The sequence below is a fragment of the Littorina saxatilis genome, linkage group LG10 (assembly GCF_037325665.1).
Source record: "Littorina saxatilis isolate snail1 linkage group LG10, US_GU_Lsax_2.0, whole genome shotgun sequence".
In the NCBI taxonomy this organism is placed as follows: domain Eukaryota; kingdom Metazoa; phylum Mollusca; class Gastropoda; order Littorinimorpha; family Littorinidae; genus Littorina; species Littorina saxatilis.
The window spans coordinates 6,813,015-6,824,072 of NC_090254.1; the positions used below are offsets into that span (position 1 = coordinate 6,813,015).

General features: G+C 42.1%; 1 protein-coding gene across 1 annotated transcript; it reads right to left on the reverse strand.

Annotated features, from left to right (window-relative positions):
* Positions 1–248: 248 nt before the first annotated feature.
* LOC138979143 (trichohyalin-like) lies at positions 249–2,569 on the reverse strand. Its single transcript, XM_070351953.1, has 3 exons — positions 2,255–2,569; positions 1,450–2,046; positions 249–1,046 (listed from the first exon to the last, which is right to left on the reverse strand). Exons 1-3 carry the CDS (start codon positions 2,567–2,569, stop codon positions 249–251), a joined length of 1,710 nt encoding a protein of 569 aa, XP_070208054.1.
* Positions 2,570–11,058: the final 8,489 nt, after the last annotated feature.

Sequence of the window (11,058 nt, forward strand, 5' to 3'; positions counted from 1 at the left end):
CACTTACACACACACACACACACACACACACAAAACACACACACACACACACACACACACACACTCTCTCTCTCACACACACACGGCCTCATAGGTAAAAACTCGGGTCATTGACCCCGGGTAAGAAGGTCAGTGTCTGTAAACGGCGACAGGAAGAGTTTCCTCCAAGACATCAAAGGAGACCTCTCATGCCACACACGCACACACACACACACACACACACACACGGCCTCATAGGTGAAACTTGGTCATTGGCCTCGGGTGAGAGGGTTAGAGTATGTAAACTGGGTCAGCAATAGGTGGAAAGAGGACAGCTGTATATAAGCCACTGGACTTTCACGCACTTGTTTTTGCACGATTGGGTTTTTATCTCTGTTGCTGTCATGTCTGATGTCTTTGTGTCCATTCACTTGTCTCTGTTGCTGTACAGGTCTGTTGTTTTTGTGTCCATTCACTTGTCTCTGTTGCTGTACAGGTCTGTTGTCTTTGTGTCCATTCACTTGTCTCTGTTGCTGTACAGGTCTGTTGTCTTTGTGTCCATTCACTTGTCTCTGTTGCTGTACAGGTCTGATGTCTTTGTGTCCATTCACTTGTCTCTGTTGCTGTACAGGTCTGTTGTCTTTGTGTCCATTCACTTGTCTCTGTTGCTGTACCGGTCTGTTGTCTTTGTGTCCATTCACTTGTCTCTGTTGCTGTACAGGTCTGTTGTCTTTGTGTCCATTCTTTTGTCTCTGTTGCTGTACAGGTCTGTTGTCTTTGTGTCCATTCACTTGTCTCTGTTGCTGTACAGGTCTGTTGTCTTTGTGTCCATTCACTTGTCTCTGTTGCTGTACAGGTCTGATGTATGTGTGTCCATTCACTTGTCTCTGTTGCTGTACAGATTTGTTGTCTTTGTGTTCATTCACTTGTCTCTGTTGCTGTACAGGTCTGTTGTCTTTGTGTCCATTCACTTGTCTCTGTTGCTGTACAGGTCTGTTGTCTTTGTGTCCATTCACTTGTCTCTGTTGCTGTACAGGTCTGTTGTCTTTGTGTCCATTCACTTGTCTCTGTTGTTGTACAGGTCAGTTGTCTTTGTGTCCATTCACTTGTCTCTGTTGCTGTACAGGTCTGTTGTCTTTGTGTCCATTCACTTGTCTCTGTTGCTGTACAGGTCTGATGTCTGTGTGTCCATTCACTTGTCTCTGTTGCTGTACAGATTTGTTGTCTTTGTGTCGATCCATTCACTTGTCTCTGTTGCTGTACAGGTCTGTTGTCTTTGTGTCCATTCACTTGTCTCTGTTGTTGTACAGGTCAGTTGTCTTTGTGTCCATTCACTTGTCTCTGTTGCTGTACAGGTCTGATGTCTGTGTGTCCATTCACTTGTCTCTGTTGCTGTACAGGTCTGTTGTCTTAGTGTCCATTCACTTGTCTCTGTTGCTGTACAGGTCTGTTGTCTTAGTGTCCATTCACTTGTCTCTGTTGCTGTACAGGTCTGTTGTCTTTGTGTCCATTCACTTGTCTCTGTTGCTGTACAGGGCTGTTGTCTGTGTGTCTTTTCACTTGTCTCTGTTGCTGTACAGGTCTGATGTCTTTGTGTCCATTCACTTGTCTCTGTTGCTGTACAGGTCTGTTGTTTTTGTGTCCATTCACCTGTCTCTGTTGCTGTACAGGTCTGATGTCTTTGTGTCCATTCACTTGTCTCTGTTGCTGTACAGGTCTGATGTCTTTGTGTTCATTCACTTGTCTCTGTTGTTGTACAGGTCTGTTGTCTGTGTGTCCATTCACTTGTCTCTGTTGCTGTACAGGTCTGATGTCTTTGTGTCTTTTCACTTGTCTCTGTTGCTGTACAGGTCTGTTGTCTTTGTGTCCATTCACTTGTCTCTGTTGCTGTACAGGTCTGTTGTCTTTGTGTTCATTCACTTGTCTCTGTTGCTGTACAGGTCTGATGTCTTTGTGTCCATTCACTTGTCTCTGTTGCTGTACAGGTCTGTTGTCTTTGTGTCCATTCACTTGTCTCTGTTGCTGTACAGGTCTGATGTCTTTGTGTCTTTTCACTTGTCTCTGTTGCTGTACAGGTCTGTTGTCTTTGTGTCACTTGTCTCTGTTGCTGTACAGGTCTGTTGTCTTTGTGTTCATTCACTTGTCTCTGTTGCTGTACAGGTCTGTTGTCTTTGTGTTCATTCACTTGTCTCTGTTGCTGTACAGGTCTGTTGTCTTTGTGTCCATTCACTTGTCTCTGTTGCTGTACAGGTCTGTTGTCTTAGTGTCCATTCACTTGTCTCTGTTGCTGTACAGGTCTGATGTCTTTGTGTCCATTCACTTGTCTCTGTTGCTGTACAGGTCTGTTGTCTTTGTGTCCATTCACTTGTCTCTGTTGCTGTACAGGTCTGTTGTCTTTGTGTTCATTCACTTGTCTCTGTTGCTGTACAGGTCTGTTGTCTGTGTGTTCATTCACTTGTCTCTGTTGCTGTACAGGTCTGTTGTCTTTGTGTTCATTCACTTGTCTCTGTTGCTGTACAGGTCTGTTGTCTTTGTGTCCATTCACTTGTCTCTGTTGCTGTACAGGTCTGTTGTCTTTGTGTCTATTCATTTGGTTTTTACTAGCCTGGCCTACTTTTTACACGCCCCTGGCGACCGGGCGGACGATTTGGCCATCCCTGCTGTGTACTTAAATGACCGCTGGGTCGATATGTCTGTGAACGTAACGTTTTGTTTTGTCAATTTTTAAACGTTCCAACAACATACTTTTCTTGTTTTTTTTATTCTGAATTTTGGAACGTTGGCAGTCTATATTTTTGGGGGGGTATTTGAGGTTAAGATAAGCATTATGCTGCTTATTACATTAAATCAAGTTTGACTAAATGTTTTAACATAGAGGGGGAATAGAGACGAGGGTCGTGGTGTTTGTGTGTGTGTGTGTGTGTGTGTGTGTGTGTGTGTGTGTGTGTGTGTGTGTGTGTGTAGATCAGTTCCGAGAAAACTTCTGGACCGATCTTCATCAAACTTCACATGAGAGTTCCTGGGTATGATATCCCCAGACCATTTTTATATTTAGTCAAGTTTTGACTAAATATTTTAACATCGAGGGGGAATCGAAACGAGGGTGTGGTGTATGTGTGTGTGTCTGTGTGTGTAGAGCGATTCAGACTAAACTACTGAACCGATCTTTATGAAATTTGACATGAGAGTTCCTGGGTATGAAATCCCCGAACGTTTTTTTCATTTTTTTGATAAATGTCTTTAATGACGTCATATCCGGCTTTTCGTGAAAGTTGAGGCGGCACTGTCACGCCCTCATTTTTCAACCAAATTGGTTGAAATTTTGGTCAAGTAATCTTCGACGAAGCCCGGACTTCGGTATTGCATTTCAGCTTGGTGGCTTAAAAATTAATTAATGACTTTGGTCATTAAAAATCGGAAAATTGTAAAAAAAAAAAAAAAAATTTATAAAACGATCCAAATTTACGTTCATCTTATTATTCATCATTCGCTGATTCCAAAAACATATAAATATGTTATATTCGGATTAAAAACAAGCTCTGAAAATTAAATATATAAAAATTATTATCAAAATTAAATTGTCCAAATCAATTTAAAAACACTTTCATCTTATTCCTTGTCGGTTCCTGATTCCAAAAACATATAGATATGATATGTTTGGATTAAAAACACGCTCAGAAAGTTAAAACAAAGAGAGGTACAGAAAAGCGTGCTATCCTTCTTAGCGCAACTACTACCCCGCTCTTCTTGTCAATTTCACTGCCTTTGCCATGAGCGGTGGCCTGACGATGCTACGATTAAATGGCATTGCGTTCAGTTTCATTCTGTGAGTTCGACAGCTACTTGACTAAATATTGTATTTTCGCCTTACGCGACTTGTTTTTCTTATTTTCGATAAATGTCTTCGATGACGTCATATTCGGCATTTAGTGAAACTTAAGGCGGCTCTGTCACGCCCTCATTTTTGAACCAAATTGGTTGAAATTTTGGTCAAGTAATCTTCACCCAAAAGATCATTTAATCCATAATCAAAAAACAAGAAAGGTAGATTGTTGGAACGTTTGTTATTGACAAAACAATACGTTCACAAATATATCGATCCAACGGTCTTTTAAGTGCACAGACAAACAATAACGAAAACTTATCTGGCTGATTTTTTCTTTCGCCTGCCACAAAGCCGCAAGCGAATGAATGAGTATATGACGAAATGAGTGACGCAGAGAGGGAATGACGTCAGCGTCGAAACAAATAAATAGAACACGACAGAGAGAGACAAAATGAGAGAGAAATGGGAGTCTCTTTGTTTTTGGATTTGCCCATATAATCCATGTCAGAGTTCGGTGGGTTATAGAAGAAACACGAAGCGGCAGGCTATACACGCAAATGCCCAACTCGTGCAAAAGAGTTGAGGGATGCTTTTTGTCCCTCGTAAAGCCTGTCAGCTCTAATGGTTGTTTCTATGATGCTTTAAGCGAGAAGAAAATTACAGTTCATGTCACTTAACATCGGAATGTAAATGTGGTTTTACAATGGAATGAAAAAGGTATGTAAGGCTCAATCATTGTACATTACGTTGGGATATCTCTATCACGAAAATCATCAACAACAACAACAACAACAACAACAACAACATGCAATAAAGAAAGGTGAATCTTTGGAACGCTTTTTGTTTTACAAAAGACATTAACAGGTACATCAAAGTTGATGTAGACAGACAGACAAAACATTATGAAATAAATGAAACAAATTGATATAAAAAAACTTGGCTTAGATTGCTTTGGATATTTTATTTATACAAACGATGATGTAAAGGTCCACTTATCATTTTTTTTATTTTTTTATTTTCTTATTCTGGAGTTTGTATCGTTAGCAGTCAACCGGCTTTTGGATTTTATCGCCAAAGCTACGTGTCAACACTAAAATTATTCACGAGTTATGAAACGACTTGCTAATGGGGGCGATGAGATAGCTCAGTCGGTAGTAGCGCATGCTTCAAACCAGTTTGTCGCTATTGGCGTGGGTTCGACTCCCACGTCCGGCGAGGGACTTAGTTTCCAGAGTCAACTTTGTGCAGACTCTTCTCGGTGCCCGAACACCCCTTTGTGCATGAATGCGCACGATAAAGATATCAAATCCATAGTAAAAGGCTCAGGGCTTGAAAACATAAATACACGTATGCAGAAAAAGGACGGGCCAAACTGTATATATAACAGCTTGCTTGCCCCAGTGAGAATGCAGCCCGAATTTTCAGGACTATATATCTTTTTGTTACCTTGATTTTTGTTATCAACATAATATATCTTTTGGTTACCTTGAAATTTGTTATCAACATTTCTATTGAATTCTCTTCAAAAGTAGTTTCCAAAGAGAATATATGTGTAATATGCATTATTTGTAATGGTTGTGATAAAATCAAATCATAAGTCTAAATGAAAGAGTTTCTTTCGTTTTCGGTTTGTCATGTTGGCGTAAATAAATTGTTAAATGTGTGTGTGTGTGTCGTTGTTGTTTCTGGTGGTGGTGTTGTTGTGCAAACATTGGTGTTCAAATCACTGACAAGAAGTTACTTTTTGACAATAGATATGATAGTCAACTTATATTGCGACATCCTGACCTCCCACGCCCTCGTGATATGAATAGCCACGGTATTCAATCTTCATTGAGAATGACGACAATCAGTGTACGACATTTCCCATGTTTAGCATAGCGTGTCAAGTCCATCATCAGTGAGGTAATGCATATGGAGAAAGTTGTCAAGAATCAATGCATTTAATTGTCCAAGTCCATATACCGCAGGCTAGTTTTCACCTTATGTCGATGAACATTTCTTGAACATGTAAAATATGAATAAACGTTGTTTAAACCAAGAAGTAAAAATAAGAAAAAGAGTACATGTATAAAAAATGTTTTTCAAGTCAGATTATATGGCATGAATTTGTAATGTATGTCACTCGACCATCTCCTAACATAGCTCTTATTCCAATACTAGTGCAAACAGACTTCTTTTTTTTTTAGTGGGGGGTTTACGTATCCTCAGTAACTACTCTTAATACCAGGTTGAAAACTAACAAAAGCCAGCTTGATGTAGTACAGTAGAACCCCCGTTTAACAACCTTCCCAAATCTGACACAAACAGGTCTTAGGATGGATTGTGTCTTAAAATGGAGGTACATTTACACAGATTGTCAACAGGACATCTTAAAAAGGACGCTCTTAAAGAAGAGTAATTAAGTCAAACATGTGGGGGTATCAAAAAGGGGGTTCCCCTGCAATTGTTTGTTTTTTTCAATGCAAACTCAACAATCCCAAAAGTCCATCACAGAAGTTGTGTTCCGTTTTATTTAACGTTCAGATTAATTCTCCTGAAGGCAAAATATAAACGTTCGATTTCACTCCTGACAGAAACATGTTCAACCAAGCAAATAATAAAAACAGCTACAAAACAGGACAGATTTAAAAAAAAAAGAACATTAATCTACGTATAAACAAGCAGAACAGAGTTGTTCATGGGTTTGTGGCTATAAGTAAGCACTATGACCACACACACAAAAACACACACACCAGTCTCACAGCAAGTCATCTCACAAACATTTTGTAATATATCAACTGTCCAGACTTTGTAGGATCTGTTAATCCTTTTGTGTAAACAAATTCAAGCATCAGGCAAGTTATCCAAGTGAATTCTTATTGCCTGAGGTAGCCTTATCAAAATAGGCGGTGAAGGTCAACCCTGCAATTGCATACGCTCAAAGTGTTCACGTAGTTTTTCAAGTCGTGTTGTGGTGTGACGTTGTGGTGTGACGTTGTGGTGTGACGAAGAAACTGTTACCCCATCAAGGTATTCACGACTTTTTTCCGTGACCTTTCGGATTAGTGGGGGCTGCCATTTTGATTTTGATGCGCTTCCTTTTCCGGTTTACGTATTTTCCGGTTTAACATAGCATTTGCGTGTTTTTGTCAGAAGAGTGATATTTGGTTATGAAGGAAGTCAAGTCCGCCATTACCTGCAACCTCAGTTGAGTGTTTACTTTGAACTTAAACTTGAACCGTAACAGTGTGTAGCCAGTTCGCAAGACCTGTTCATCTTCCTACCAGTTCCAACTGTTGTTATCAATGGGTCGCGCAGCTGGAGGAAGTGTTTATTTCCATTCGGAGCCCAACTTCAGTTCAAACCCAGTCAAGAACTGGCCTTGACATTCGTTTGGAACTTAGTTCAACGAGTATTTTCTCGAACGTAACTTTTGACCCAGCTGTCAGGTTGGCATCATGAATTAGACGTACACCGGCAGTTATAAATCATGTTGTGCAAAAGACTGTAAAGAAGTAGAAAATTGTGGAAAATCGGGAATGCTTTCTCAGTTTGTGCACCCTGGCAACATTCATCAGGAAAAAAACTGCATATGCCTTCCTCTGCAAAACAAAGGTCGCGCGAAGAATGCTGAACGGGCAGCGACGACTAGCTGTTCTTCTTCAAAGTAATAAACTACCCCCCAAACCCTGCAGGTTTGTGCAATTTACTTTGTGGACATGAAGCCAGCAGAGGACTCAGGAATGCCCACTTAATTCCTTGATCTTCCATCACAAGAACTAAAAGAACATTCAATGTTCGTTAAATCTGTGGATCAAGTGACTCACGAAGCGGAGGAAAAGAAAATCACCGGCAGATCTGTACAAGATGTTGAATTCTGCCAGGGAAACGAAGCCGCTGTCACGGCAGAGAAGTCTCCGCCTACGAAAGTCGGTAGATCTAGAGCAAGGTAAACATACGTTTTTCAACGCTTGTTCACAAACACACACACACACACACACAAACACGCTCACACACACACTTATGAAAGAGATGGAATAGCTGATCGAGTGATGACAATGTTGATTGATAAGTATTTTTTGGTGCGGTGAACTTGAGGCAATATTGTTCTATCAATCCATCGATATATTTTACACTTTCACCCCAGAAATGAAGCACGTGTACACATATTGAACAAAAGAACCATTTTAACCTTCGCCGGCACTCGTTATCGACTACACACGGACGCATTCGTGGGGCCGTGCAGACCCATGCTTCTCAAAGAAGGAAAAATGTGCATATCCTTTCGTGGGGCCGTGCAGACCCATGCTTCTCAAAGAAGGAAAAATGTGCATATCCTTTCGTGGGGCCGTGCAGACCCATGCTTCTTGTCACGATCGGGTGACAGGGACCAAGAAAGCGTCACTCAGTGGAGTGCCTGTTCTGGGTCAATGTATGATAGAAAGCGCCTGTGCGTGATATTGGGCTACAGCAGAGTTTGCTGACAGTGCTCAATGAACACGGATGTTTTGTAACGCACGAGTTTCACAGCGGGGGTTTTTGCTGTCACAGGGCTGACGGTTTTTCGCTGACAGCGCGCACGGGATTTTCAGGGATTGAGTTTCTCGTGTCTTTTTTCTGCTTGGGAGGCAGAATTGTGTATAGCTGGACTGGTTTTTGGTGACAAGGTCAGTCACGTGTATTTGGCTAGGTGGTCTGTCAGAGACTCAAAGGACGACACACTTGACACCCAGCGGCAGAAGGGGAAGGATCTAATACACAGTTTCTAGAGTATGATGGTTTTTCACCGAGTATTATATTCGGCACTCTAGGGGAACTTCCACAAGTTATTCCTTTTCTCTGCCACGTATTTTGCTGAGGACAAGTCGTCAACTTTCCTTCGTCGGCGATGGCTTTCGCATAAGGATTCGACAAGGGGTTCTGGACGTTTTTGGTCACTGTTGACGAACAGAGGCTGTTCCAGGGAGGAGGCGGACTTTGCTTCCTTGAGAGAGTACTACAATCATAGGCTTTTGAGGTAATAAATCATCATTAAACGCTGTTGATGAGTCTGTGTTTGTGGAATAATTTACTCTCTGTTGTTCTTTCCAGGTTAGCGCATAATTTACTCTCTGTGACGCTAAAATATTAATCTGTATATGGTTTTTGCAGATAGGGAGAGGACGGAAAATGACTGTTTTGTTGTTGTAAAAAGTCCGTTTTGTGCAGGCCCACGTGCTCGATGAGATATTTAAAGATGACATGTTTAAAGGTGGTGGGTGAGGGGTAGCAGACATGTTTAGTGCACCGATGCTTTCTGTTTGCAGCCTTCGTTACGTTTTCCTGTACCTGCTGCACGGCTGCCTTTGGCGGGACATTGCTAGCTGCAGACGTTGGAGCTGGGACCTGAGGAAGCTACGCTAGACCGGCTAACCAGCGAACCGGCTAACCAGCAAACCGGCTAACCAGCAACCCGGCTAACCAGCATACCGGCTAACCAGCATACAGAAAGAAAGCTAAGTGCACCATGTCGTACGCACCCCGTTGACCACCGTTGTCTTTTCGTATCTATGATTTCATTGGAGTAGTGACAACGTGGGGGGTGTGACACCTGCATGAACTAGAGCTTTTTGAACAGAACATTCTCATTTTGACTGTATTTACACGGGTTCAGCGTGTTACGTTAATTTTCTATATACCACTGGCATTTTGTCAGTGACCACGGGTTTTTACGTGTTGAGAACGTAAAAGGAACATATTTTGAGTGAAGGCTCGAGGGAGGTGGTGAGTTTATACATAAACAGGCGTCTGAAACTTATACTTTTGTTGACTCTATTTAATTGTATGACTGCGAGAGTGGATCGTGGTGTGGTTAGTTAATTAGTAGTAATTAACCGGTTCATAATCACCTTAAGTGATATATTGAAACGTGACACATGGGGGCCAAGCCGGGATCTACTCAGTTAATTTCCAACTGATAAAGACCCACCAATTAAGGATAACTAAGAGCAGATAATCTCGTCAGTGCTCGACTTATTTTCTGCTTGGTGCTACCCTTTTTTGTATAGTTTTGATCATATACCACACCTTAAGCGATTCACATCTTGCAGGAAATGTAAATTGTAATTTGTGAGTTATTGTATGCGCTAACTGTGATTACCTCCCTTTCCTTTGTTTGTGAATCTTTGTTGTTGTACGTTCAGAGTTTTCCGTTGCAGAGAGCTGAGCGGGGTTAGCGGATGTGTTACTCGTTTTACTCAGTTTTCTCTACATTGTTGTTTCGCATTTTGTAACAGGTTACATTTCTACCGTCTTGTTTTACTTGGATTTTTCTCCATATTTTGACTTTGTTGGAATTTTGGGGGGGAAGGGTCCGAGGACTTCTGTCCTAACCAAGGCTGTGGGAGACACTCTGTTTCACCGCAAAAAGCAGCCGATAAAGTAGGCCACGGCTGTGGGAAACACTTTGTTTCACCGCAAAAAGCAGCCATAAAGTAGGCTACGCGATTTGTTCTACACCGTTTGGATTTTTCTTCTGCATTTTCCGGTTGCTGGATTTTTGTATCCATTTCATCACCGCGTATTCTAGCTATAGCTGCGTTAGACTTACTTTTGTGATAAAGCTTTGCTAAACTAACCATGGCTACAGGGGGATCTCCTACGAAGAGATTAACTTTTGAGACTCCTGGTAGCGAGGAACAGACAGAGCGAGACGCACGCGTTAGAGCGCGTAGTTTGCTTAAGCGCAAGGAGTTAGAACGTAAGGAAGACATAGAGCGACAGACGAGAAAAGAAGAGCTTGACAGACAAGAACGACAGGCCGAACGTGAGAGACAGGAACGACAAGACGAACGTGACAGACAAGAACGGAAAGAGAAAGATGAACGAGACAGACAAGAAAAGAAAGAGAAAGACGAACGTGACCGACAGGATAAGAAAGACGAGCTTGAGAGACAGGAACGACAGGCCGAACGACAGGCCGAACTTGACAGACAAGAAAGGGAACGACAGGCAGAACGTGACAGACAGGACAAACAGGCGGATCGCGATCACCAGCTAGAGCTAGCTAGGCTACAGGCCGAGAAGGGTACGCTTACTCAGGCTAGCGCGCCGACGTTTGTTGCCGACCGTACGAGACTGCCGACGTTCGACGATGACAAGGACGAGCTCGACGACTTTTTACGCCGGTTTGAGCGCATTGCATCTGACCAGAAGTGGGAAGAGGCCACGTGGGCTAGCCGCCTTAGCACCTGCTTAAAAGGACGCGCATTGCAGCTTTGGATGACGACGAG

Coding starts and splice junctions, on each gene's coding strand:
- LOC138979143 (XM_070351953.1), bottom strand. CDS start 2,569: ATGAATAGACACAAAGACAACAGACCTGTACAGCAACAGAGACAAGTG. Junction 2,047..2,254: donor CTGTACAGCAACAGAGACAA/GTGAATGGACAC, acceptor AGACCTGTACAG/CAACAGAGACAAGTGAAAAG. Junction 1,047..1,449: donor CTGTACAGCAACAGAGACAA/GTGAATGGACAC, acceptor GTACAACAACAG/AGACAAGTGAATGGACACAA.